Source organism: Musa acuminata, chromosome BXJ3-9 (assembly GCF_036884655.1).
Source record: "Musa acuminata AAA Group cultivar baxijiao chromosome BXJ3-9, Cavendish_Baxijiao_AAA, whole genome shotgun sequence".
Taxonomy (NCBI): Eukaryota; Viridiplantae; Streptophyta; class Magnoliopsida; order Zingiberales; family Musaceae; genus Musa; species Musa acuminata.
In genome coordinates this window covers 48,046,163-48,072,189 of record NC_088357.1, presented here as the reverse complement: position 1 = coordinate 48,072,189, position 26,027 = coordinate 48,046,163, and the positions used below count along the sequence as shown (strand labels likewise).

The window sequence follows — 26,027 nt, the reverse complement described above, 5'->3', positions numbered from 1 at the left end:
ATCTGGCTATTGCAAAAGTATATTAGTAATGATGATTAAAATACAGGCCCAACTACCACAATCATATGTGTATACTTAAAGAAAATTCCTTCATTTTCTTTTCCCAAAGAAGGTTGTTGTGTGCTTTCAGAACTAATCTATTTGTCCAAAATACATCATTCATCAGTTATGACTGATAAAGGAACAAGAAAAGATGGTATGCTAGTGATGTGACCTAGTTGGAGAAGGAATAAGAGAGTGGAGAGGATGGAAGAAAAGAAAGAATAAAGAACAAAGGAAAAGAGAGAATTAAGAGGGCAATAACATACTAATGTTCATTCCAAGATAATTCTTTGCTGAATTACATCATAAAACCTCTATTTATAGCCTCAAATCAACATAAGTTCCAACAACAAAAATAACTCAAACCATGATTCCAACAATCTAAACATATGCTTCAGGAAAACATCTCGACCCACAATTCGAACATATCAGACAAAAGTTCCAGGATTACAAACAATAATTCCAACATACCGTAAGTAGAGAACACAATTTGAACAAATATACTACTGAAGACACTTGTTCCCTAGTCTTTTCGACTTGAGCCTAGAGTAAAATCCTTCTTAAATCTTTGGTTGAGCCGCTATCAACAAGCCCCTAGATGGTGCCCAATGCCCCCAATCTAAAAACCAAATCTGGTATTGAGATGCATATCACACAAGTTATCGTAAATTGTTGGAAACCTCCATTTCTAACAGAAAAAAAAAAGGAGCAATAGATAGATAGATAGATAGATAGATAGAGAGAGAGAGAGAGAGAGAGAGAGAGAGGAAGAAGAATAAATAACAAAATCTATGATACTATTATATTCTAGTTCAAAAGACCAACAGGAGAAAAAAATAGTTATCATGAACCGAAATTAAATTGGTCTATGTTCAGTTTTTCTAAACACTCTGCACTTTATGAAACAAGTAATATCTTCGCGACATGCTAATTCTTTTCCAGAAAGGTTTACTACAGATTTGCAAAAACTTGCTGATGTTGGAAATTTCAAGCAACAAGAGGATTGACAAACGTGGAGAAACAAGCTCAAATGTTCATCAAAACCTGTTCAAAACTGCTGATCATGATGTTGAGGCAATCATGATGGAGAATTTCAACACCTAAAGTAACATCCTCTATCCTCAAACATGCATGTATAATCGCAACGTAAATTCCCCCAAACAACTGATTGCTTTCTATTTTTTTCCCTTTTTGTCAATGGATATTGCAATTTAGTTCAACTACATACTAAACATTCCCAGGACTTAAACCAAGAGAGAAGAGGGGATAAAGATAGAACTTATCTCGGGCCTGCGTTGAGCTGTTGGAGAGTGCCTTCATGTGAATGTGACCCATATCTGAGAGACCTCAGACTCCTGTCTGATAATGACGTCAGTAGAGCATCGTAGGAACCTCCATTGTGCCTCCGGACGAGCCCATTGCCACCGTACGCCCTGGTCATTGTAGTATACACGATCGATGTGACAATGGCAATGAGGGTGGCGTGGAGGGTGAAGAACAAGTCCAGGAGCGCAGCGGCGCGGAGGCGGGAGCTCTCGATATCACACCTGGTGGAGGAGAGGTTGCGGAGACCCAGCAACCGGTGGCAGCCCTCGGGAATGAAGGCCTCGACGTACAGGGAGAGGCCGGTCTGGAATGACCAGAGACCCTGGAGAGCAACGGAGGCAGCTAGGGCTAGCTCAACGACAAAGAACCTCGGAGCAACGGCGACGACGAGCGCAGCTGCAGCAGAGGCGGCGGAGATGAGGGAGGAGATGGCGTCGCAGTTGGACTGGAGTTCGGCTTGTCATTTCCTCCTCTCACTTCATCTCTATTGTTTTTTCTTCTTCTTTCACTCTATTACCTCCTCTTCATCCCTATTGATTTACTTCTCCTAACTCTCCCCCTTAACTTCCTCTTCCTCTCACTTTACCTTCGTCTACTCCCTCTCAGTCTACTCCCTTTCGCACTCAACCTCTATTGTCACCTCCTATCTCTTATCATCATTCTCTCGCACTAACTCCACCTCCCCATCCTCCCACTTCAACCCCAACATCGCCTCCTCCCCCTCTCCCTCGTTCTCTTCCCTCTCTTTCCCCCTCCTCCTCCTCCTCGTCCTCACATATTACCTTAAAAGAAAATTATATTCGATCATAGATTCAATACAAAAATATATTATTTTAAAAATTAATCATTTAAATTTATATAAAAAATACTAAATATATTACATCTCATCTTAATAATTATAAAGAAGTTTGGATAGATTTGATGAAAATTTAAAGAGTTATACTCGAGTTATATTCATCATATATTCAACCTTAAACTATCCTCTTTCAAAAATTAATTATCTAAAATTCATTCTAAAATATAAAATAATATTAAATATATTATCTTCTCACGCTACTAATTTTGGAAAAAATTTAAAAGCTTTTAAAATTCAACGAGTTACACTTGATCATCAATTCAACCCAAAGATATCATATTTAAGAATTTATTCACTCTAAAATCATAAAAAAATTAAAAACATAATACCAAATATTTTAGAATCATATGTTAGTAGTTATGAAATAATTTGAATTAGTTTGATGAAGATACCTTAATTATACTCGAGCTACACGTATATTATATTTGGATTATACTCGTTCACAAATTTAACAAAATTTGATTTGAGTGGATCCGAATCAACTTAACCTAAATCATGATGGTTAGATCGGATAAAACTAGCTCATGGATATGTGATTTAAGGATATTATTAAAAATAATTTAAGAGGAGTGCCCCTTAATAAAAACTAATTATGGAAGTGTCATATGATAAAAACCAAATACTATAGGTTTTTTTAATTAAATTATCATATATATATATATATGTATATATATAAGGTGATTTCCATAAAAAAAAAAAAAAAAAACCCTTATTTTTGTGCATTTCCTAAATAGCTATCATAAATTTTGATTATTTCCAAACCATATCCCTTAATTCAAAGCTACCCATATTGCCCCTCCCCCTCCACCCCTTCTCAACTCCCTGCACTATCGCCTTACGCCGCAGCTGACACTTCCCTGTGCCCTGCCCTGCACCGCACCTAAGTGTGAGGGCTACCACCGACCCTCTACCTCACCGAAGCCACCCCCGGAGCCCTCTATTCCATCATTGGCTTAACCAGACATTTGGCGTTGTGGTGGTTGTATCCATGCAAGAGTTTATGATGAGAAGTCATTGATTTAAAACCTATCCAAAGGCAGCAAAGCAAACATTAGGAATGCTCACTAATGATATATAAATACATCAACTACATCATTGTTGGTCTGCTCACATGATCTACCAGCATGAAATGGCTTTGGAGAATGCTGTATACAATGCCTTCTTCCATATAATCACATACGATAACATTTCATGCAAATGTTCACAGTATCATATCCATATCAAGTTACAAAAACCATAGTCTGGGAAAACTTTCCATCCAAGAATTACGTCTTCCAAAAGGTACTAGAATTCTTCATGTATACAACAAAGGGGTCGACAACCTGCACTTTGTCCCCTTAACAATGTTTCATGATAAGATGCTCCCAGTATATCAAGATAGTGGATGAACTTGTATAAAGTTACTGCTTAATAAGTTGACATCATGAAGTTGATCCTGGCAGGTATATCCGGTGAATGTTACTTTGAGACAGCTTCTCTCGGCAGGTTGGGCATCTCTTCTGTACTCGGATGGCACTAATGATGCAAGCTTTGCAGAATACATGTCCACAGGTGGTAGTAGTCTCCTCCTTCATTGTGTCCATACAAATAGCACATCTCAACTTCACCTCGATGATATTAGACATGTATTGGCTGCTTGATGCCTGGTCAAACATGAACTAGGTCAGAACCAGTGGTACACTCGTCACAACAGAGGCAGAACTAATCAATATTTCCAAAGGGCAACCATGGTGATCAAGGAAAAGTTCATGAATCTAAGATCAAATCAGACATACGATATTCGATTAAGCACAAAATTTGGAAAAGAGTGGAGGATCTTGAAAGTTGAAGCATTAAAAAAAATAGCACAAAGGTTCCAGAAGCTCATAATAGATGTTCACAACACAAGACTAAGAAACAGATAAGTGACAGTCTTTCGCTTCCTGCTATTCATTTCATTCACTGTATACATATTCCAGCCAAGTTACAAGAAAAAAAACAGTACAAAGACATACCTTGCCAGATTTCCAAGCATTAGGGTCTTTGTATCCGTCTTCTAATGTATCATTCCAGCCATTTGAACTCTGAAGATAAAAATTAGAGGCTGCCAGGAGATGGAAAAGCATTAGAAAAATCCTATGTTTGAATGCACAAGTTTTATCTGGATTTAAAAGCCAGGCAATTAGTGAGATCAATTAAGAAGAAAGTATTAGTAATGAGAAACAAAAATATCACATACGATGAATTAAAGTGAAAAACACCATTAAACAAAAACACGATGATAATAAGTATTCCAGAAGTCAATTGCCATCACAGTGAAGACCTTTCACAGTTGCCTTGCTTTTATAAGATCCACTACTCTCCCTCCCTCTCTCCCCCTCTCTCTCTGTCCATCTTTTTTTGTCTTTTCCACCTCCTCGCCACCTTCAAAGAGACATAAGTAAACTTTTTCTCTTTGCAAAAACCAAAAATAATGATATGATATAAAATCAAGATGTCCAACAAAAAAATACTTTTTTGAGCAAAGAATAGTTCAAGAATACCAAATGGTCCAACAAATAGTAGGTTTACGGTACACAGAATTAGAGTCTTCCCCATGCTACAATAAAGAATTCAAATGTCACTATATGACTCCATGACCTATCACAAATCTCTCATGCTTTAATATGATAAATGCACCATCACCTAGTACTTAATTCTTATCTACAAAAATACTTTTAGTACTAGTTAGAATGGGGAATAACGCTGTCATCTTTCATTTCTACTATTGCCAAAATCCAAATTTCTGATGTATAGAGGAGTTCACTAGAATCCAAAAAAAAATCATCGAATGTTGATCCATTATGTTGTCAATTTAAGTACTGTCCATAGCTGATATTAAAGTTTGATTCTATTAGTTGGACTTCTTACCCAGATATCCCACTCAATGTAGAACTGCATCCTTCAGGTCTACAAATGTCACTTGTAGGTAAAACTATAACTGGAACAATAAGTTCAGTACACTAAACAAAGGTTTGAAATACCCCATACTTGTTGGTACAAACCAATATTTATGGGCCTTTTAATAGCCATTCAGGATATGGACCGGATAATTTCAGTTGTCTGGTCGAATATAGGTTGTCCTATCCAATAAGCTCACCATACTGGCTTACCAGCTGGTATGTAGACTGGTTTTGAACAGTATCAGGTGGTAAGCCTACCAGTACTCTCTTTTCTTTTTTCTTTCTTCTCTCTCTCTCTCCTACCTCCTTAGCCACAGCCTAGCTAAAATGCAGAAATTCAATGTAGTACTGCATTCTCCTTGGTTGTCAAATAGCATCAAGGCTACCAGGTAAAGCCTCTTAAACTAGATAGCTTATCATCTAAGATAATGAGCTTTTATTGGAGCATATGACATAAATATTAATCAATTGACCAAATGAAAATTATTTCAGTTATTACCCAAGTGAACTACACATGCACACACAAGATGATATTAACATCAGCCCAACTACTTGACATTTTCCTTTATAGGTCGACGAGTTAAAAAAAAGTAAAAAAAATTCTGAACTAACTAACACCTGATACGTGGGAAGTCTTTGATGAATTTACTATTCACCTTGAACCATGTCTATCTGTCTCTTCATTACCTATGATAATGGATGTACATGTATAGAAGATTAAATGTCTAAAAACGAAAAATAATTATCATAACATCACATTTTTTAGCTTGCTAGCTCTTAATACAATTTTTGAGTTTGCTAACGCAGAGGACTTGCTTGCAAACAGAATTGCCTACAAACAAAATTGAAGTATAATTGCAAATGATGGATGTAGAAACGCAGGCAATCTTGTTTGGTTGACATGCAATCAGGAAAACATATGGTTATCACGCAAGTAAAATAACATGGTTATGATCCAATGCATAAGTAAATTGATGGAAGCAGAAACGCAGGCAATCTTGTTTGGTTTTCCAATGCTCCCTTCCCTTAGCTTTTATCATATCATACACTTCCACACTAGTCGATGCTGCTAGATTCATGAATGCAAAATATTATCAATTATCTCATACTTCATTTTGAACAAAGCTATCCAATTTGAAGGATAAAATATTCAAGATTCAGTATTTTCCATCATTCCATGTTAAAACTTTGTAAGAAACCTGAATAATTTCACCCCAACTTCCTTACCTTTTTATGCTGCTAGTTGATCTTATCTTATGCTTCCTTAAACCCTCAACGAAATCACAGAGAGAATATGGATTAAATACCTACTATGCTGTCTCCTAGATGATATAACAATTCTAATTATCTCCATTTTAATAAACTTAAGAGAGATATGAAACTTCATCATTTAAGGGCAAATGACTCTGGAGCTCTAAGTAGTACAGAAACTGCCTTTGGTGCTATCATAATATCAGCAAATGATAGAAATTCAATGAGGTTTCTCAATCTCCTATGTGTCAGTACCTTGGTCTGCACTGTTGACAATTACCATACAAAGGGTTGAAAAACATAATCTATCATAAAGAAGTTACCCACTGAAAATCCACAACAGAAAGAAGAAACATTATGCAAAAGAGATGCTTGGATCACCTCCAACTCCAAGCCGAAGTTCTAGATCATCTTCTCTGATTGTAGGTGCCAATGAACTTGTATATTGATCGAGCCTAATTTCCTATGGCAAGAAATATTATCATGAATCCAAGCAAGCATTGACAGGAGATCAATAACCAAAAGCAGAGACAAAGACCCAGATAATTAGTATCCAAAATCAAGCCCAATGATTGCATGGTCCTGAAGAAGTACCTCCCCTGAAGATGGAGGATACATCTGCACGTCATCATCGTCATCCTCGATCAGTATAAACTCGGGACATCCTCTTGTGCAACTTGCAGCTGAACTCTGGCCTTTATATAGGGGAGACAGGCCGAGTCTCAGCTCAAGGTCTTGAAAAGTGCCTATGCTCGATCTCGATCTACCCATGATCACTAAGTTAACTCCAAGAATTCTCTGACTGGTAAGCGAAACCACAAATCAAACTAAAATTCAGCAGTATCGAGTAATTAATTTTTCTTTAGCTAAAAACACAAATTTGTGACTACTTGGTGCAGCAGAACTACAGAGAAGAAGCACGGCGGAAAGCCAAATACAACAAAAGAACAAAAATTCTTCTTTTTGCGAAGATCCGGAGAGAAAATTGGGTGAGAGGAGATTGCCAGATGCTACATGAAAACGATATAAAAAAACCGAATCTTTGTGAAAACCAGAGATCCAAGACGAAGCTAACAGCGCAATTTGCCTAAAAATCGATAACAAGAAAGATCGACGAAGCTAGAAGAGCAAAATTCCAACTTCTACTACGAAATCAGCCTTACTAAGACCAGAATAGACAGATTCCGCGGCGAATCGTCGATCCACTACGTCTCGAGCAGCGTACGAGACGGATTCAAAGGATTAGAGGGGAAATAGAGGGCCATACAACGAGAAACCCCAACCTCACTCGTGATGAGAACGGCAAAGAGAGTGTGTGTGCATCCACCGGCAGTGATAATAATAATAATAATAATTATTATTATTATTATTATTAGTATTATTATTATTATTGTTTTCGACCAAAAAAGATTGGAAAAAGGGAAGTGAAAAAGGCACTCTTTTTTTACTTTTCCTTTTTACCCCAAAAAAAAAAAGCAAATTGCGGCGTTAGTATTAAAAAGGTGAGGTGGCAATTGAGGGACAAAGGAGAAGCATTATATAATAATTTTATTATATATTGAATTGAATTGATTGTTGAGATTTTTTATTATTCTTTAGGATCAAAATTAAATTAATTAAATATAATATTTCTTATTGTAAAAATAAAATAAATTAAGCTTCTGATCTCCATGAACCAATGAAAATTTGATTTCTAAATCTCATTCACTTAGAAAATATCACAAGCTAATTTAGTACTAAACACTATTATTGCAAGGTTATAAGGTCAAATATTCTTTGTAAATAATAATAATAATAATAATAATAATAATAATAATAATAGTTGTTACTTCAACATCAAATATTAACCAGAATACCCTTTGACCGTAAATAAGAGTCTCTTTATATATAATACAATTCGATCTATTTATCCTTCAAATTCAATCGGTTAATTTTATTACTGAAATGATTTTAACACAAATTAACTTTACTTACTATTAAATATATTATAATAAATAAGAAAAAAATAATCTAATCACTCTCTCCTCTCACTTGCATATTACAATTATAACAAATTTTATTTTTTATAATATAATATATCCTTTTACAATATATTTTCCCAAAACTATTCATAAATTACTAACTATAAAAATATATTATTTTCGGGATTAATTTATTAGGTGATTTATAAAAAAAAATCTATAACTTTGGGGTTTTTTGGTGGAGCATTTAATTGTGGCTTCACACTTCGTAGTCTTTTATCGTGCTTTCGTCCGATTGATTGTCTTTCTTCATCTCATGCTTAATTATCCTATCTAATCGATCATGACTTTTGTTGGTCACCTCCCTCTCCTCCCCTGGTCGTCTTGTGCCCTTACATGTGAGTTAGCAGGTAATGTTGGTCACTCTCCTATGCTTTTTGCATGTGAGTTGGTAGACAATGTTGTCTTGCTTGCTAGTCATTTACACCTTTGTGCGAGGGTTAGTGGTATCAATCACCCCCCTTCCCTTATTAGCCCATTGGTCACCCCTCTATCGTCTCCTAACCTTTTATGTTAATACAACTATGTTTATAATATCAACTTTTTTCTTACGACTGTCTACACCTTTATGTAAGGGCTATGATCGACTATAACAATAAGCAAGTGAGACCTAACGGATCCGATGGTCGAGAGCGAGTCAAGACAGTTACGACTAAAGCTACCATCAAAATTTTTTAAAATTGTAAAATAAAATAATTTTTTGATGCAATCCACACTTTCAGTAAAAATTTGTCAAGCTTGGCACTATTAAAAACCTAAATTTAAGAGTGTTTTTTTTTTTTTTTGGAGAATTCGCCATAATTCCTTTTATAAATATTAGCTCTACCCCCAACTAGCGAGCCCAAAATTTAGGGCTTGGGTCAAGGCGCCGGCCTTATATATGGAATCCAACTATGGGTTTAGCAAGGGTGCGGGGGCTGCCTCTTGCACGCGAAGGGGTTCGAGGGCGTTGTCGGACTCGGCGCTCTCGAAAGGAAGAGCACAGTTTCAAGTAGCATAGCACCGGCGACTTCCTCTTCTTGGTGCACAAAACGGCTGCTTCTTCTACCTTCTCTGCAGAAGTGACGAGGGATCGTGTGGCGATTGGAGATAAAATGGGAAAGACGATTTCTGGTGCCGACAGGGAGGTACACGCCCTCATCCCTTTCTCTCTTTCCGGAGATTTCTTCTTTACCTTTTCTCGTCTTTCTTTGTGCCGCAATTCCTATCGAGTGTCTGGTTGAAAGGCGACATCTTTGGTGACAATTTTAACGAATTGGTATCAGGTTTATAGCTAATCGTATTATTTCCCGTATCCTTGTACAGATATGTTTCACTCGAGTTGCACTGTATGGACTATACCTGGTTCCTTGTTGATTGGAAAATGTGTGACTGTTTCTGAGGTGGTTCTTTAAATGCATACCTATGTTATTCGTGCCTTCTAATTTCACTGATATAGACCTCCTCTATCCTCTCTCCTGTCTTCTCTTTCTTTTGCGTTTTTCTTCCTTAAATGTTCCTCTTTGGGTACATATTTTTCCTATATACGTGGAAGAAATTATTCCAGTCTTTCTCCAAACAACAAGTTTTGACATAAATGAAATAACATGAGAAACATATAAAGCTGACCCTAGGGTTAGAATTACGGAATTTCTAATCATTTATGTCGATTTTAGCATACTTACAAGGTTAGGCCTTTATACAGTACTATTCTACATGTTCTGTAATTCTAGGATTCGCGTCCTTTATGTTGAAGACTGTTTTTAGGAAACTATGTGAGCCTTCTTGCCTCAACAAGTGTAAGATTATGAGGAAATCAGATAGTAAAGTGGTCTGTACCTTTGGGAGAATAGCTTTGAGAGTCAACAACAGAGAGAACTTTAGTGTTCATTAATCCAGACCCTAGGTTTGCCATGCAAATCAGTTTTCTTCTTAAATTGACCAATCGAGTTCATATTTCATAACCTTACAGAATGGTGCTGTGTTTTGCAAAATGCATGATATATGTCAGGCATTTATCTTAGCAATTATACTCTGTGGTCTACTTTATTGGAATCCCCCAGTAAATATAAGGTCCTTTATGGTGGATATCAGATATATCTGAAGTTCTTCCAATGGTTGCAAAAAGAATTCATTTTGTCTAATGACATATCATAATTCCTCAAACCTGTGCTATTCCTTACATGATGTAATTCATTCCAAGCTGATGATCCAGCATGTAACTTTGGCATATTGCAGAATCTGAATAATTTGTCTTGACCTGAATGTTTTGGTCGTAGTTTTATTTTCATGCTTCATTCACCTCTCTAATGGATCATAAGATACAGTATAAACTTTATTTCACTAGGCCAAAGCATAACCTATTTTATTTATCTTATGCCAAGCTTAATCGAATAAATTGTCTTAGGTTCTTGCTGAGATTGTGAGGTTAACCCAAAAACAAGGACTGAAAGGTGCCGAAGGAGGATGGAAAGATTTCCTACAATGCCACGAAAAACAATTTGGTTCTGGTTTAAGTGACCCAGCCAAGAGACCTAAAGAGCTATTGGTTGCCTTTCTTCAAACATTTAGGAAAGAAGAAAAGAAGGTAACTGCTGCATTAAGCTTTGTGGTCCTATGAACAATTCAATTTTGTTATAATGTCTCTTCTTGCATTGTTGAGAGTTACTTGTTTTTTGGTTATAGGTATTTGATAAAATGATAAGACGGAATAGTGATCATAATGCAATGAAGCAGTTGATAAAAGACTCTCCGGGCTTAGAATCGCCTCAACAGGTATAAAATGGGTGGTCTCCCCACATAAGGTCCCCGAGTTTCATTTGCACTTCCTATTGTATTAGAATTAGTGATTGACAGGAGATGCAAATTCTTGTTGGATATGCCATTTATACTTTAGTGTTTTTCTTGTTTCATTAAATTAATTTCTTCTTGTAGCCTTTAGAATAACAATTATTGCTGTCAATTGCAGTTTAAGATTCTGGAATGCTTGCTAGCCAATTCAATTGTGTTGGATTTACTATAAAATGATGGGACTGAAAGTTCTTAATTTTTTATGTTCAAGATCCTCCACTTTAGTCGTTTGCTATTATTTTGATTTTCTTTTGTTATATTGCAATTATATCTTAAACCATTTCTAATGAGGGCCCCTACCTTGGTTGACCTTAGACAAGGATTTTCTTATTCATTTTTTTTTATTTTTTGTTATTTTTGGATGTATGCTTGTCTACACCTCAAATAGCTATTTTTGATTGTGTTTAGAGTCATTTTTTTTGGTATTATTTTTCTCTTAGTCTATTTTGGTTATAGAAAGGATCTGGTGAATCCATAAGTCATTAGAAGTCATCATTAGAGAGTACTAAAGGTGTCTTATATAGGATCTTTTGGAATTCCAAGATTAAAAATAGAAATCCTTCTCTTATATATGATAAAGTGGAATAAAGGTACATAAAGTTAAATAGACTTTTTTCTCACTAGAAAGATAGATAAAGTTATTTGTAAGAATTGTAAAGTTATACATGACAAAAGTTTGACAAATCAACATTTGTTGATGGTATTAAATATTTATTATAGAAAATAAAAGAAGAAAAAAATAGTAGAAAGAAGATTCTTGGTGAAACTAAAGGTAGAGGTGTAACCTTAAGAGAGAGTTGGTGGTGATGTGAAGAAGTTCAAAAAATAATTTTTACTAAAAGATCATGTTTTAAAGATTGACAAAATTATAAAAATGAGAAAAAAAGATATAAAGAATCTAAAAAATAGGCAAAAAAAGTGATTAATATGGCATGATATAAAGCTTGTGATAATTTTTATAATAAATTAGGTACTAAAGATGGGGAAAAAAAAAATCAAATTACTAAAGCTAGGGGAAGAAAGTGTAAGTATTTAGGTAATATTAGATGCATTAAGGACAGAGATCAAATAATACATATTAATGATAATAAGTTTAAGGAAAGATGATAAAATTATTTTTATAAATTATTTGATGAATATTCTATATAGGGCTTAGATTTAACGATAAATAGTAGTGGTAGATTTAATAATCATAGATTTATTTATAAAATTAGAGTTAATGAAATAAAATATGTATTAAAGAAGATAAAAATAACTAATAGTGTGGGGCTTGATGGTATCCCTATTGAGGTGTGGAAAAGTTTAGGGGACAAAGGAGTAACTTGGTTAATTAGTTTATTTAACAAAATCATGAAATTTAGAAGGATGCCTGATGAATGGAGAAAGAATTTTTTAGTGCCAATTTACAAAAATAAGGGTGACATACAAGATTATTCAAATTATAGATAAATTAAAATCATAAGTCATATTATGAAACTATGGAAAATAGTTATCAAAAGTAGAATAAGGCTTGAAATAAATATATCTGAAAATCAATTTGGTTTTATGCCTAAAAGATCACCTTCCTTCATGTTCATGTTACTAATAGGCTCGAGTTTATTTATTGAAAGATTTGCATGCCAGCTTTAGTTGGATGGTTAACGGCCTAAACATATTTATTGCAGAGGCTGGTTCGTTTGACAATGGAACATCCACGTTATACACAAGATCACTCTTTACCTGTCTATGATGAGGTCTGTTTCCATCTTTAGCAACAAAATACTATCTGTCTCATATACTTATATAGATGTCACTGTGCAGCCATCATCTTTTGATCTAATTGTTTGACTCATTACCAAACTGAAATTTCCAATGCTATCATTGTGTAAGTATTTGATTTGTTGCGGAACTTAGGTTTGTGATCATCAATTTTTTTTTTCCTTCAGACATGAAATTATATTCTATGCAATTCTTGATCACTTCATTTGCCAGTGTTATCCAAGCATCATATCTATCTTGAACACAATTGTAGGGATCAGAGAAATGTTGAATGTTCTGTTTTATTTATGGAGTTTTTGGTATGGAATTTAACCTGCACATGTTAGTCTTACATTCAGTTTTGCTTTTCCAAACCAGATGCAGTCTATCTTGGAACGAACATCAGATATGTTTTATTCTAAGTAATTGAGATTTTCTAAAATCAGTTAAACAATGATTTATACCAAATGATGATTATTGAGATATAGCGACTACCTGTGAGCAAAAGCGAGATTAATGCATACTTCAAAGTTCAAACTGGATCAACTTGAAAATCAGATTTTGTTTGCATGAGTCTTGCTTTTGAGAATATTTTTTGTTCAATGATACATGTCAGAATATCTCATATATTTTTTGACTGATGACAATGTTAAATCATGCATAATGTATAAACTGTTTGGAACTGGAATAGATTGATTTGGCATGACTTAACTGTCATTCTAGTTAAATTTATGGAGTAATGAAATGGCTCTTGATATTCTTAATATTTTAACTTTATTCTAATTTTGTGGCAATTCTTTCATATACATCTTTTTATCTAAGAAATTTAACATATTTTCTTATTAAATATTTTGAACTGTTCCTAGGCTGCATGTGACAGAGAATAACTTTTTGAGTTTAAAGATCTTGTTCGGATGCTAGATTTTCCACTAATTAATTGGGCTTTTGCAGGATTGGATAGATATTCCGTTAGGTAAAGTTTCTGAAGCAATGAAATTGAATGCTATGATCTCTGTTGATTGTGAGATGGTTCTTTGCCAAGATGGCACTGATGCAGTGGTGAAAATATGTGCAGTAGATCACAATTTGGAGGTAGTGTTACTTCTTTCTGTGCTATTATATTTTTCACTGAATGATCAAGAATGACAATTTGGATGCTCGATCATACAATATTGGTTATAATAATATTCACAAAACTGGTAAGGGCAACAATGATGCACACAATAGTGACAAAAAACTGGAGAGGGCAGAAAGATTTGAGGGCTACTGATGCTACCTGCCACTTCATTTTTCATGATAGTACTACTTTTGGGCTCAATCTGAGATTTTTTTGGCTAATTGACTTAATTTTATATCTTGGGATGCCTCAATGGAATGCAATTATTGATATATTTGCTGGACAAAGTGAATTAACTTTGACCAAGATATTTTGGTGTGAGTATATTGTAATGGGCATATTTTTAATTGCAAATTCTTTTGAATATCAGGAATCAGTTTTTTATTTGGCAAAGTATATATATTTAAGTTGTGTTTCTTTGGATTTTTGACCTACTGATGCGAGGCAATCTGGGAAAAAAGAATTGCATGTATTTATGAAGGTAAAAATGAATGATGTAAATCAAATTAAAATGCAATTATGTAATTTATGCAATCAAAACTTAAGATGAACAATAATCAAGGTGAGATCAAGTTAGAATTTTTGCCTGGCTATATTACAAAAGTCTAAAATTAGAAATGTTTCAATGATGGTTTGCCAGTTTGATGTTTATTTAATTTAGACACAACTGCCACAATTTAAAGCTTTCTGCAGGTCTACAATGTCATCAAATTCTTTTAGTTAATGAAGACGACTACTGCTGCCTGGATGTTCTGTGTGTGTGTTTTCGGTTGAGACAAATAGCCAACAGATTTTGAGCAGTATGTTTAAGAAAACAAATGTTTTTGGAGCACAGACAGTGATGATTTCTCTAGCCCCATTGTTGTCAAGTCTTATAACCAAAGAACAATAAACCACCTGAGGAAAATAAATTCCATCCTCTTTCGTGAACAAAAGAGTGCTGTGAATAGTGGTTGAACAACAGTCAAGGACAAAATGCTAGTGAAGGTTAATAATTGGCATTGGCAATTCAATGTATGCATTCAAAAGTACTAGTACATGTTGTTGATCATTCTTAGATGATATAAATCTTCGTTGCATACTCTATTGTTGATTTTCTTGATAGACTGAAATTTTAGTTCTTTTTATAAAAAAACTGAACTCTGTTTGCTTGTACACAGATTATTTATAGCACATGAATATGCATATATGGATACATGCTAATGGGCAGATGCATGTAGATGAGCCTTTCTGCATGTGGATCAGACATGTTCTTAGTTGATACATGAATTAAACAATATTTCTACTTTCAGGTGAAACTTGAAAAACTTGTGAACCCCGGGAAAGTTGTTGCTGACTATAGAACTCACATTACTGGAATATCTTCCAAAGATTTGGAAGGAGTTACTTGCTCCTTGGTTGATATACAGGTACGTTTCACTTATATTCTGACTCTTCAATTTTATACACCATGGTTAACCTATGCTTTTATTTAGAAATCCTTGAAGAAACTCTTATCACATGGGACTATTTTAGTGGGCCATAGTTTGCATAATGATTTACAAGGTACGCAATACGACATAATCTTCAATAGCTTGTAACTTATTTATCTTTTTTTGTACTTTTACATCTGTTCCTTGCGTAAATCTAGATTTCTTCGACTTTATTGTAATACATGATATGTCCTTTTTGTGTCTCCTTTATATTTTACAGCACTAAAAGTTAATCATCCACGAGTTATTGACACATCATACATCTTCAAGTGTGCTGGTCTACCTACCCTTTCGCCTTCCTTAAATAACTTGTGTAAGGTATATTCTGGAAAATAATGCAACTTTTTATGTTTTTTTCTACTATTTTGTGGTGCATGCTGAAGTTACCAATTTCTTCAGTTTTTGTAATCAAACCATAATTTGTTTAAGAAAATGATCCATCTCATTGTCTTTCTCTTCATTATATTAGATTTCTTAGATACAAAGATAATTCTTATCTTTCCATGCTTGTTCCCTACTTCTTGTTTCTAACAAATTTATTAGATTCTGTTGGTCACAAAGGTAAATTCATGGTCCTGCAGATATGCCAATTGTTGGCTTTTCTCTAAATTTTTATATGTACATTTTTTAGTTTATTATTCTCCACCATTTCATCATGGTCCTGCAGATGTATTATATTTTGTCTTTCATCATCAACATTTTAAGGCACTTATTTTTTTTTAATTTAAGTTTTCTTCTAGATTACCTTAACCTGCTAACTATACTTTGATGTGTGTGTTTTATGCAGGATCATTTCCATTTATAACAACTTATTTTATGCAAAAGAATTTGATATTCACCATAATGGGAAAAAATTATTGATGCAAGAACGTTTGCAATTGAAGCATATGCTTGCTAGTGCTTTACTTTAACATGAAATTTAGAACCATTTGGAGCCAAAATAGTTGAGGGTTATACTAAGAATTTGGGTTATTATATTTTATATTTTATATTTTATATTTAAGTTTATATTTTATATTTTATATTTTATTTCCATGTATTATATTATTTTATATTTTTATATGTAAATTCATGGTCCTTATAATTTTATATATTTTATATTTTATATTTTATATATTTTATATGTAAATTTGGGTTATTATAATTTACATGTTTTTTATATGTAAATTCAAGTTGTATAAGAACATGAGGCTATGCAATTTATGGGTTGCTGCTTGGTGTAAACGGAGTTGCCAAAGTGAGGTTGATAGATTAATGGATGTGTAGGAAAAGAAGTTGGAGAAAGATAGAAGATAACAAAAGAGAAGGGGAAAATGGCCGACAGGCTAACAAAACTCAACCTTTCAACAATTTGTCTCTGTATAATCTGTATAATAGACTCGATATATTTTTTATTTTATAGATTAAGTAGGATTCTAGCTACAAAGTTTAGTTAAGCTGAGGACTCTATGCCTTATCCAACTTTGTCTGATGTTTTATTGGAATAGGAGTCTATCTATAACAAAATTTGGCCATATCGTAACTAATGAATAATGACAGTCAGCCACTTATTTGACTTAACTACAAAAATACTTAAAATTAGAACATTACAGTTTGCTCAAATTAGTCTCAACTACACCTAGTCTTTCGCCCAACTGGAGATCAGGGTTCCATTAGTGCTAAGCAAGGTTCTAGGACTGAGATTAAGATTGAGGTTTGTCTAGGGTTCAAGATTGAGATTGATGAGATCAATGTGATTGGGACAGGCTAAAATAATTATTAGGTTCAAAATTATAATACAACTAAAAAATGAAAGATGATTAAAGTTGTGCTCTAAAGCCTTAATGTACGTAACATGTGTATTGTGTTTGTACATTCATTTTGAGGATATAATACAATTAAAAAAGAAATGAACTTCAAGAGGTAAATGGGAGATAATTTTTTAGGGTATGAAATAAGAAAAGAAGGTACATGTGATTAATGGTTAAGCCCCCCTCTTCATCTCGTGCCAACCCATTGTTGATTATGTTTATTCATATTGAAGTAGAACGCTGGGCCATAATTGGTGGGGCACATATTAGCAGACAATGTCAGATGTGGTAATTGGAGGATTACAAATAAAAATACAATTGGAGAGAACCTCAGGATGAAAACCTGTGATTACATAGGATTAAAGTGTCTCTTATTTTTGTGTCATGATGTGGCCTTCTCTCAGATTGAATCATATCAGCTTTGGGCCTACCTGGGTCTACTTCAGCCTAAAACCACCTTGGCTGGTGGTGCCAAGGATGAGTTGGTCTTGATTGAGGCTCCAAGAGATGTAAAGTCCAAAGCAGCATCTATTACGTATTTTTTGGACCAAAACAACTTGATAATTTGAGACATATGCATGAGGATTTTCTTAGCTGAGGTCCTCTTGAGCTAATAGAAGAAGACAACTTGAGATGTTAGTAGTTGTTTAGCTATTTGTTGTATTTGGAGAATTCTAGAGGCCTCTTTTGTGGGATTTTGGAGGGTGATGAGATTATAAAAAGCAAATTCTGTTAGTAGGTTAAATACATTAGTGGTTGTAAACCCGTAAGGCATGGATGGACTTGTTCCTTTTGTTTGATGCAGTAGTATGTTTGTTAATTCTTTTTCTCTGTTCTTCATTTGAAGGATTTTCCTATTGGAAATAGAGAAAATTTTAATAGGAAGGTCCTATCAGTTGGTACTAGAATCAGGTGACCCATGACTCCTGAAATCTTAAATAACCAACATGGTGGGTCACACCTCCATCAAGGTCGAGTTTGTGGCAGAGATAATTCAGGATCTTCAAACTCAAAACAAATCCAGATGATGCAAGAAGTGCAAAACAAGTGTGCCACAATGCAAAGCATAATGATAAGATGGTCGTTAGACATAATGGAAAATGTTGAAGTAACCAACAATCGTGATCTTTCCTTTTTACCAAAGTGTGAAGTAGGAAGTCCAACATCTCCCATCCATTCCACTACCTTCTATTGTAAATTATTGCGGAGGTCCCACCTAGTTCAGCAATTTATTTGCTTGCTGAAAATTTTAGCTGTTGGAAATCAATATTGCAGTGCCAGACTAGCAGCAGTTCGACCTTTTATGGAGGCTACTCGGCTGTTGGACAGCATCCTAGGGCCACTTGAAGGTCTAATAGCCCCTAAAATTATGCCACAATAAGAGACCTTTTCAGGCATCAATTTATCACTTCAGCTAATCTTGGTTAAGGAAAACAGATGAAGGTTCTAGATAGCAGGGGGCAACCATCCTTGTTCCAAATTAGGGATGGGAGGGAGCCAACCAGCTCTCCTATTTCTCTCCTACATGAAATAGGATACATGGAACTAGTTAGCCCTTTCTAATTTGGCAGAGAGGCTGACCATCCTAGAGAGTAGAGGGGGGTGCCAATCCCAAAATCGGGCCTAGTGAGGGCCACAAGGATGAAAAGACAGGACAACTTGGGCATAATTTTTGAGCAAATTTTATTATCTTGTGTCATTTAGTAGAGAAGTGTAGAATATTAGGTAGTACATTGTTGTAGTAGGATTTGGGGCACTAGATTTTTAGTGCAATTTCTTCTCCATAGTTAAGATTTCAAGATTCTCCCTTGTTGAAGTAGAGAAGCCCCAGTGAGGCCAATTCCAATGTTATGATCGGTTTATAATTCAAACTCTCTTAACTTTTCTGATTATATACCAACAAAAAACTATGAGGGCTACATGAAGTTGTTTACTGAGCTCCGTGCGCTGTCGAATGTTGTGTGCATTGTATTCTTGCTGTATGTTATATGAGAGGAAAATAAATTAAATTCTCTGTGCATATCAGCCGTAGGCTTAAACTCTGACATTGATTTTATTAATATGCAGGTGGTGTTGGGTTTTCCAGTCCGCAAGGAAGGAGAACCACACAATTGTATGAATGATGCACAAGCTGCTATGAAGCTAGTTCTTGCTAAATTAGAACATGGATATGATGATCACATTGTTATGTCATGCTGTGATGTCCGTAAGAACTAATGCAAATCAATGCTAGTTTTTAACTGAAGAAAATTATGAACATGGTTATCTTTTTTTTCTTTTATTTTCCAGATACCTAATTCTGATTTGGCAAAGCTACTTCTTCACAAAATACCAATTGAAGTACCTACTCAAGAATTGCAAACGTTATTCTCTAGGGAATACAATGTCATTATTGAGGTTTTCATCTACTCATGTTTCACATTCTCATGAAATATTGGAGATTGAATGTTATATCTTTTAAGCATCATAATGTGTTATCCTTTTGCAGTCTGTTACAAGGCTTCGAGGTGAAAGCTATTCAACATATGCTGTTTTCAAAAATTTTATAGAGGCAGATGAAGCATTCAAAAAAATAGAAGGTCATCAGAAGAAGGTATGTGTCAAAATTTATTGATTTCCGAAGTTTTTGCTTCTTAGTCTATACCTTCAAAGGTTCTCATTGTTGAAACATTGTCATTACTGCTGCATTAGTTCAATACACTTGTTCAAAACTTTGTACATGTTCAAGGATTGCTGCTTGGCATGTGTTGGCACCGGGTGAAACCTGTGGTGCCAGAAAGGTAGGCATGTACCATGTCAATCTATGCATGCTGATTTAATGGCCAGGCTAACTATTGGACTATGTTCGGAAACATGGATGTGTTGACCACCATGGTACAGAATTATACCATGGCAGAACTTATTGGGATGCCTTCATGCCATAATATGACAATCCTTTTGTGCAAGGAGAAAAAGAAAGGACCTTCTATATGAACAAGAACTAAAATTGTAAAGAATTGTAAGTGCTGTTTCAATGAGTGATGTAGTTCCTTACTCATCATTAAAGATTTTTAAAGTCCCAACTCTTGAAAACATAGCATCAGCTCAGTGTAGTTGTATCACTTGATGTATGTGCAAGCAGCAAGGAAACACAGTGTACCTTTTAGGAATGAGAATGAACTAATATAAAAATGGAAGTGATGGGCCACTTCATGAAGAATGTGTAATGTAGTCATGAAGAATGGGTATGGAATTTTAAACAGAAATTAGTTTGCAACAAAGCTTGCAGATTAATCCAGAGTCAAATGATATATACTGTGAATAATTTAAATGGACAAATACTAGATGGCAGTATAATGTTAGCAAGAACCATGCTCTCTTTTAGGATATTTAATCATAATAGCATGGATGAAAAGACTTGCATGTGGAAAATAATTAGCGAAAATTTTGTTTTGGATGAAGGACAATGAATTAGTTCTTCAAGATGAAATTGTTTACTTCTCCCATGGAGCCAGATTTAATCTTTTTTCTTATTGAGGTTGTTTCTTTTTGGCTCAGGAAGGGGTCATGTAGTCTTTCAATTATATGGATAACTAGTTATACATGGAGGCTGGTTTTCTAAGCAACTTCTTTTTATTATACAAATGACCATATGTAATTCCAACTGAGTTTTTAGGTTCCAGAGTCCGGTTTAATTTTTTAAATGATCTGTACAATGTGAAGTGTGAAGTTTACAGCCTATTTGGCAGCTAAAATCATGGTGATTAATCTCGGCACGAAACGTTGTCATAGCAAGGCACCTTGTTTCTGGATGTGTCCGCATGACCAGAAACAACTGGACTCACCTAGAATAGGTGGAAACTCAACTAGAACCAGTCGTTTTGTTTGGTTCCAGTTAATCTTTAATCGAGGAAGAACATTAAAACAGGATAATTGGATGCTGATGAAGAAGGTTAGAAAGAGTAGATGTACAAGAAAAAGAAGGGTTGAAGTGTACCTGGTAATGCTGTTTGTTGTGCTGGTGCTGTTATGCATACATGAGAGAGCAAGAGACTTATTATAGTAGGTTTTAGAATAGATGAGTAAGTTGTCAAAACAAGTGTATGACAAAACTTGTCAGTACTGTTAGGACAGAAGGACGGTAGGGGAGCTTGTCGAGTGAATTTTGATAATCATAGGGCTATATCAAGGATCAAGTTTTAATCCTTATCTTCTCATATTCATGATGGAATTTACTGGCCATATATATGATAAACCTCCGTGGTATAAACTATTTGTTGATGATGTTGATACGGTTGACGAGAGTTCAGTTGGGATTATGCTAAACTTGAACTATAGTGACACATGTTAAAGTAAAGACTATATTAAGTAGGATGAAAATTGAATATATGAAATGTAATGCTTTAAGTAGAGTGAGAAGATTTGAGGGTCTACTAAAATGTTCTTGTATGTAAAGGTTTTAAGTATCTTGAGTTCTGCTCGTACCCAATCTATTAAGTTTTTTTTTAAATGAGCAAATAGCCCGATGAGCAAAACTAGGTAGAATTTACTTTCAAACTATGCTGCTGAATAACATCTGAGCTTAATTTCAGGTTGGGCCTTGTAACAAAATATCTTAGTTGCTTATGTATGTGCTTGTCTCTCATGTGTATATGAAATCCCATTTGCTACAGCCTAAGGTCTTCTATGAGGGTCTTTCTTGTTGGTTACTGTTTTAGCTAGTTTTTATCTCAAATTTCTTCTTTGTTGTGGATATTTATATTGCATTCTTAAGTGATATGAAACTTTCAGTAAGAGTAAATTTTAAAGTCAACAACCAACCCTGCTTCACTTCCGTTTACTAATCAGGATTCAAGTGGTCGGCCACAGAAACTTGTCTTCATGAAACTTAGCAGTGGAAAAACAACCAGCTTCTACGTCCGCAGGATGACTGCTGAAGTCCATTTTAATGATGCCAACACATCAAAGAGGCCAGTGCAAGAAGATCCAGGGCAGCAACAAGCGGGAGATGGAACCATCGATGTGAAAAGGCAGAAGACTTGTTTGTACTCATGCAACCATGTTAAAGATATCGAGAAGTTGAGGGAGGAGTTGCATGAAAGGGAAGAGGAAATTTTTAATTTGCAAAAGACTCTATTTGAAGTTACCCGGAACGAACATTTGTGCAATGAAACCATGTCAACATGAAGAACGTATCCTGAAAGTTGTACAATTATTATTCTTCAGTGGTCATCATTCAAAACGAGCTCGAGTGGGACAATTTTTGAAGCAGGTAGGTAGGAATGGGCTAATGTATCGGATTATATGGAAGTTATGATGCTGTGTACATGTGTTACGCAGGGCTTTCGGAAAATTTGTCATTGTATACATGCATTACCTGTAAAACTAACTTGAGTTGAAATGGCAATAACAATCGCTTAGTGTTTTTCCAGCATTGTGGTTGTTGTTATTGGCGTAATGCATGACATATAAAAAGGATTGTTAGTAAACTGAGAGTCACTGGTTAGCTTCTCTTTTTGTAAGAAGAAAGGCTTTCTATGGAAGTCTATCCTTTCTCCTGAGTTGCTTTTCGTGTCGAATGGTTATGTATTAGACGGATAGCATAATCTCTTGATCTTTGTGTGTAGTGCAGTTCTGAAGTGTTGAGTAGCTATAAAATTAGTCTGCAAGATGGTCTAATCACATTGTGTAAGTATTACCCTCAATCAGATGGTAGTAAGATTTGCTAATGCTAATATCCATAAATATCGAATGCGAACCTCTTGTTCTTTGTATGTTGTACAGCTTTTTAATTGTTCACTATCTCTAAAAGTAGTCAGCAAGATAGTCTAACCCATTGTGTTAAAGATGGCTCCCAATCAATTTGAAGTGGTATACACATACTAGTTTTAGTTAGAAGATGCAGAAAGAGTAGTAGAAGCACGCCAACAGGTGGCAGCAAAGCAGTAACAGTGAGGTAGAAGTTCTAATTCAAACAATGACCTCAGAATTAGCACTTGAACTGCTCACTGAGACTACAAAATACATTCCTCTCTGCAGCCTCAACAAAGACCAACTCCAACCTTAAGCATAGATTTCCCCTCCTCCCCCACTTGTCTCATCCCATTGCTCTCCACAATGTTTTTTGTTAGTCAATCTGGTTTCCAAGTCCAAGCCTGTCAAACACCACAACCAAGGGAGTCATGCACAACAATTTACACAAAACAAGATGCTGCTGCAGGTTAAGATCTTGGCCTACTTTACGTCCACCCCGATCTTCTTCTTCAAACTCTCTGGCACATTCCCCGTGAGCTTGTTGTTCTGGAGATATCTGCACGAAAGCATAGATAAACCAACCAAGAGCTTGTTTTAGATGGCAGTCTTTATTTCTGGAAGAAAGACTTACATCTCCTTGAGGTTTTCGAGTCCTCCCAATGAAGATGGAATCGATCCGCTGAGTTGATTGTCCTGCAGTTGCCTGATACATTGGGCAATTCGTATGAGAATGCTTCACCAATGTCAACAAGGGAGAAGAGTAGATGTTGGAGCTTACAAGGAGACCAAGTTCCTCAGAGAGCTCATTTCAGGGATTGGACCAGAGAGTTTGTTCCCGGAAAGCCAACTGCAAGCACAAGTCTTCCCATGAACTCAATCCAGCCTCTGGGAAGAAGCAACTAAGTCTAGATTTCAGTCGATATCTTACATATTTGCGAGTGCCGTCAAGTTGTTGATGCTGCTTGGCAGCGATCCTGAGAGGCCAAAGTTTGTGAGGTTCCTGCAAACAGATAGATGCATCAACATTTCTTGTCCTCAGAAGAAGAAGAAGAAGAAGAAGAAGAAGAAGAAGAAGAAGAAGAAGAAGAAGAAGATTAGACGCACAGTCCCACTATTCTGATGGAACCACTCTGAGAGCAGCTCACTCCAGTCCATGAATGCTGCCTTGGCAAGCATGGATCTCCTCTCCAGTCCGGCGGTGGGTTCTTAAGGTTCCTCGCGAGATCCTCCATTGTAATCACTGCAACAACGACAACGTCCAATTCACACACACACCCACACCCACACCTTCTCAGATCAAGTCCACGGGTTTGAGCTCAGTTACCATCTCTGGTTATAGTCTTCTCCCCAAAAGGCACTATCTGAAGGATCTCCCCTGCATTGATCACAGGACCAACGGGCGAATCGCTGCTGGGGGTCATCACAATCTCCACCTTCCCTGAGAGAGACCACTGCGTCCCGTACACCATCACACCCTCGGCCGAAACATTCAACCCCTTGTAGAACTCCCTGCCATCGACGGCCACGTCGAACACTCTCCAGCTGAACGGGCTGGGCGTGCGGTTGTCCTGGAAGTAGAGCGCCACGTAGTAGGCGGCGCTCGGCAGCGTCACCGGCGGCCACTGCACCGCGAGCTTCTTCCCTCGGCTCGTCGTCAGAGCTCTCTGGAACACCGTCGCCGGCGGGAGGTTCCAAAACTCCGACGGCGTCACGTTCGAGTGGCACTCCACGTACGGGTTCGAGTCCGTGAACGCCTCCCAGTATCGGTTGAACGGATCATCTGGATAGCTAGTTACACAACTCCCATCGTTGAGTGCCTCCACCAACCCAAGAACCAGCGATGGAATGGGAAGAACAAGCTCCGTACCTGACGATCTCGCCGCCGTAGCCGAAGCGGTGTCGCGCCACCGTGCTCAGCGCGTACTTGGTGAAGTCCGTGCCGTTGTACATGGAATCCTCCAAGCTGACCAGCTCGAGAGCAGAGATGAAGGGGCTCGAGGTCGTCTGGTTATTCCTCGCCAAGCAAAAGCTCAATGTCCTCCCCTGCGCCGCGACGACTATCTCGTAGTAGGCGGTGAGGCCACTGGCGTAGTTCTCGGTGGTGTTCACCGTGCTCCATTTGGTGCCGTCGATTATCTGGTCGAACACCGGGGGCTTCTCGCCGCCGTCGAAGCCGCCGTAGTAGTACGTGGAGCGGATCAAGTACTTGGCTCCTCGCCCGACGGGGATGCTGTAGCAGTACTTCCGAGCTGATTCATCGGGGAAGTACCTCACCGTGGCAAGTATGGGGACGATGTCTGGAGTTCCGATCTTGGACACGTTGCCGACGTTGATGAAACCTTCGTCAGGGATCCATTGGATGCCTCCGGTGGTCTCCTCTTGCGACGCGCCGCAGTTGATGTTGTAACCTGCGCACGTTAGTTCTCTCTCAGTAAGGAAAATGGGAGGCGAGTCTTCTGCTGTCATCACGACCGATCAAGTAAATGCAACAACACAAGCGGATGAATTGTAATTGGAATGTGACGGTGGATTTCCTTGACATAAAGATTTTGCTGTAATCACAACTCTGCTTCTCCCGCACACAAAATGCCAAATTAGCATCACAAACTGACAAGAACATGGGCAAACACAAACCTCCAGGAAGTGCAAGAACAGCATGGAGGCGCGGAGGAACGATGGAGAGAAGGCTGAGGAGGAGGAGGAGGAAGAAGATGGAGAGGGGCATTGTTCATCTGGCTGGAATTGGAGGCCCTAAACATACAAAAACCATGCTGTGGATTTGAATCTGTTAGACTGCAGGGAGCCCAAAAAATTGAGGGTGTTGGTAAGAGGGGATACCCCAAAATGAGGAACTCGTAGCTCCATGCCTTGGCATCTGCCACGTACAGAGAGCCTTGTTCTTGGTGGATTGCAATTTTAGCAGTGGTTTGAT

At 36.6% G+C, this 26,027-nt stretch overlaps 4 protein-coding genes across 5 annotated transcripts; 1 reads left to right on the top strand and 3 right to left on the bottom strand.

The window, feature by feature from the left end:
- Positions 1–1,321: 1,321 nt before the first annotated feature.
- On the bottom strand, positions 1,322–2,077 carry LOC135649133 (uncharacterized). Its single transcript, XM_065167242.1, has 2 exons — positions 2,039–2,077; positions 1,322–1,813 (listed from the first exon to the last, which is right to left on the bottom strand). The coding sequence occupies exons 1-2, from the start codon at positions 2,075–2,077 to the stop codon at positions 1,322–1,324; spliced, it is 531 nt and encodes a 176-aa protein (XP_065023314.1).
- Positions 2,078–3,372: 1,295 nt separating this feature from the next.
- Positions 3,373–7,719, bottom strand: LOC135649656 (uncharacterized). 2 transcript variants are annotated; one of them, XM_065168258.1, is made up of 5 exons: positions 7,560–7,719; positions 6,991–7,198; positions 6,778–6,859; positions 4,219–4,307; positions 3,373–3,867 (listed from the first exon to the last, which is right to left on the bottom strand). In XM_065168258.1, exons 2-5 carry the CDS (start codon positions 7,165–7,167, stop codon positions 3,646–3,648), a joined length of 570 nt encoding a protein of 189 aa, XP_065024330.1. In that variant the 5' UTR covers positions 7,168–7,198; positions 7,560–7,719; the 3' UTR covers positions 3,373–3,645. The 2 variants fall into 2 exon arrangements, with proteins under 2 accessions (XP_065024330.1, XP_065024331.1); XM_065168259.1 differs by having other exon boundaries at positions 7,566–7,715.
- A 1,581-nt stretch (positions 7,720–9,300) lies between these two features.
- LOC135649655 (small RNA degrading nuclease 1-like) lies at positions 9,301–22,772 on the top strand. Its single transcript, XM_065168257.1, has 12 exons — positions 9,301–9,544; positions 10,804–10,983; positions 11,082–11,171; positions 12,911–12,979; positions 13,935–14,075; positions 15,393–15,509; positions 15,576–15,645; positions 15,793–15,890; positions 19,430–19,564; positions 19,652–19,759; positions 19,851–19,955; positions 22,190–22,772. The coding sequence occupies exons 1-12, from the start codon at positions 9,512–9,514 to the stop codon at positions 22,526–22,528; spliced, it is 1,485 nt and encodes a 494-aa protein (XP_065024329.1). The 5' UTR covers positions 9,301–9,511; the 3' UTR covers positions 22,529–22,772.
- A 475-nt stretch (positions 22,773–23,247) lies between these two features.
- LOC135648953 (probable LRR receptor-like serine/threonine-protein kinase At5g59680) lies at positions 23,248–25,984 on the bottom strand. Its single transcript, XM_065166989.1, has 8 exons — positions 25,730–25,984; positions 24,963–25,503; positions 24,420–24,883; positions 24,200–24,335; positions 24,024–24,095; positions 23,874–23,942; positions 23,727–23,798; positions 23,248–23,651 (listed from the first exon to the last, which is right to left on the bottom strand). Exons 1-8 carry the CDS (start codon positions 25,818–25,820, stop codon positions 23,576–23,578), a joined length of 1,521 nt encoding a protein of 506 aa, XP_065023061.1. The 5' UTR covers positions 25,821–25,984; the 3' UTR covers positions 23,248–23,575.
- Between the last annotated feature and the right edge of the window lie 43 nt (positions 25,985–26,027).

What these genes read in the sequence shown, in the direction of transcription:
- LOC135648953 (XM_065166989.1), bottom strand. Translation starts at nt 25,820, where the DNA reads ATGCCCCTCTCCATCTTCTTCCTCCTCCTCCTCCTCAGCCTTCTCTCC. An exon ending in TACGGCGGCGAGATCGTCAG is followed by an intron (nt 24,884 to 24,962) that starts GTACGGAGCTTG and finishes TTGTGTAACTAG; the next exon opens with CTATCCAGATGATCCGTTCA. An exon ending in TCCATCAGAATAGTGGGACT is followed by an intron (nt 24,096 to 24,199) that starts GTGCGTCTAATC and finishes ATCTGTTTGCAG; the next exon opens with GAACCTCACAAACTTTGGCC.
- LOC135649133 (XM_065167242.1), bottom strand. Translation starts at nt 2,077, where the DNA reads ATGTTGGGGTTGAAGTGGGAGGATGGGGAGGTGGAGTTA. An exon ending in AGGATGGGGAGGTGGAGTTA is followed by an intron (nt 1,814 to 2,038) that starts GTGCGAGAGAAT and finishes GCCGAACTCCAG; the next exon opens with TCCAACTGCGACGCCATCTC.
- LOC135649655 (XM_065168257.1), top strand. Translation starts at nt 9,512, where the DNA reads ATGGGAAAGACGATTTCTGGTGCCGACAGGGAG. An exon ending in TTAGGAAAGAAGAAAAGAAG is followed by an intron (nt 10,984 to 11,081) that starts GTAACTGCTGCA and finishes TTTTGGTTATAG; the next exon opens with GTATTTGATAAAATGATAAG. An exon ending in TTGTTATGTCATGCTGTGAT is followed by an intron (nt 19,565 to 19,651) that starts GTCCGTAAGAAC and finishes TTTATTTTCCAG; the next exon opens with ATACCTAATTCTGATTTGGC.
- LOC135649656 (XM_065168258.1), bottom strand. Translation starts at nt 7,167, where the DNA reads ATGGGTAGATCGAGATCGAGCATAGGCACTTTTCAAGACCTTGAGCTG. An exon ending in ATCCTCCATCTTCAGGGGAG is followed by an intron (nt 6,860 to 6,990) that starts GTACTTCTTCAG and finishes TTCTTGCCATAG; the next exon opens with GAAATTAGGCTCGATCAATA. An exon ending in ACTTCGGCTTGGAGTTGGAG is followed by an intron (nt 4,308 to 6,777) that starts GTGATCCAAGCA and finishes ATCTCCTGGCAG; the next exon opens with CCTCTAATTTTTATCTTCAG.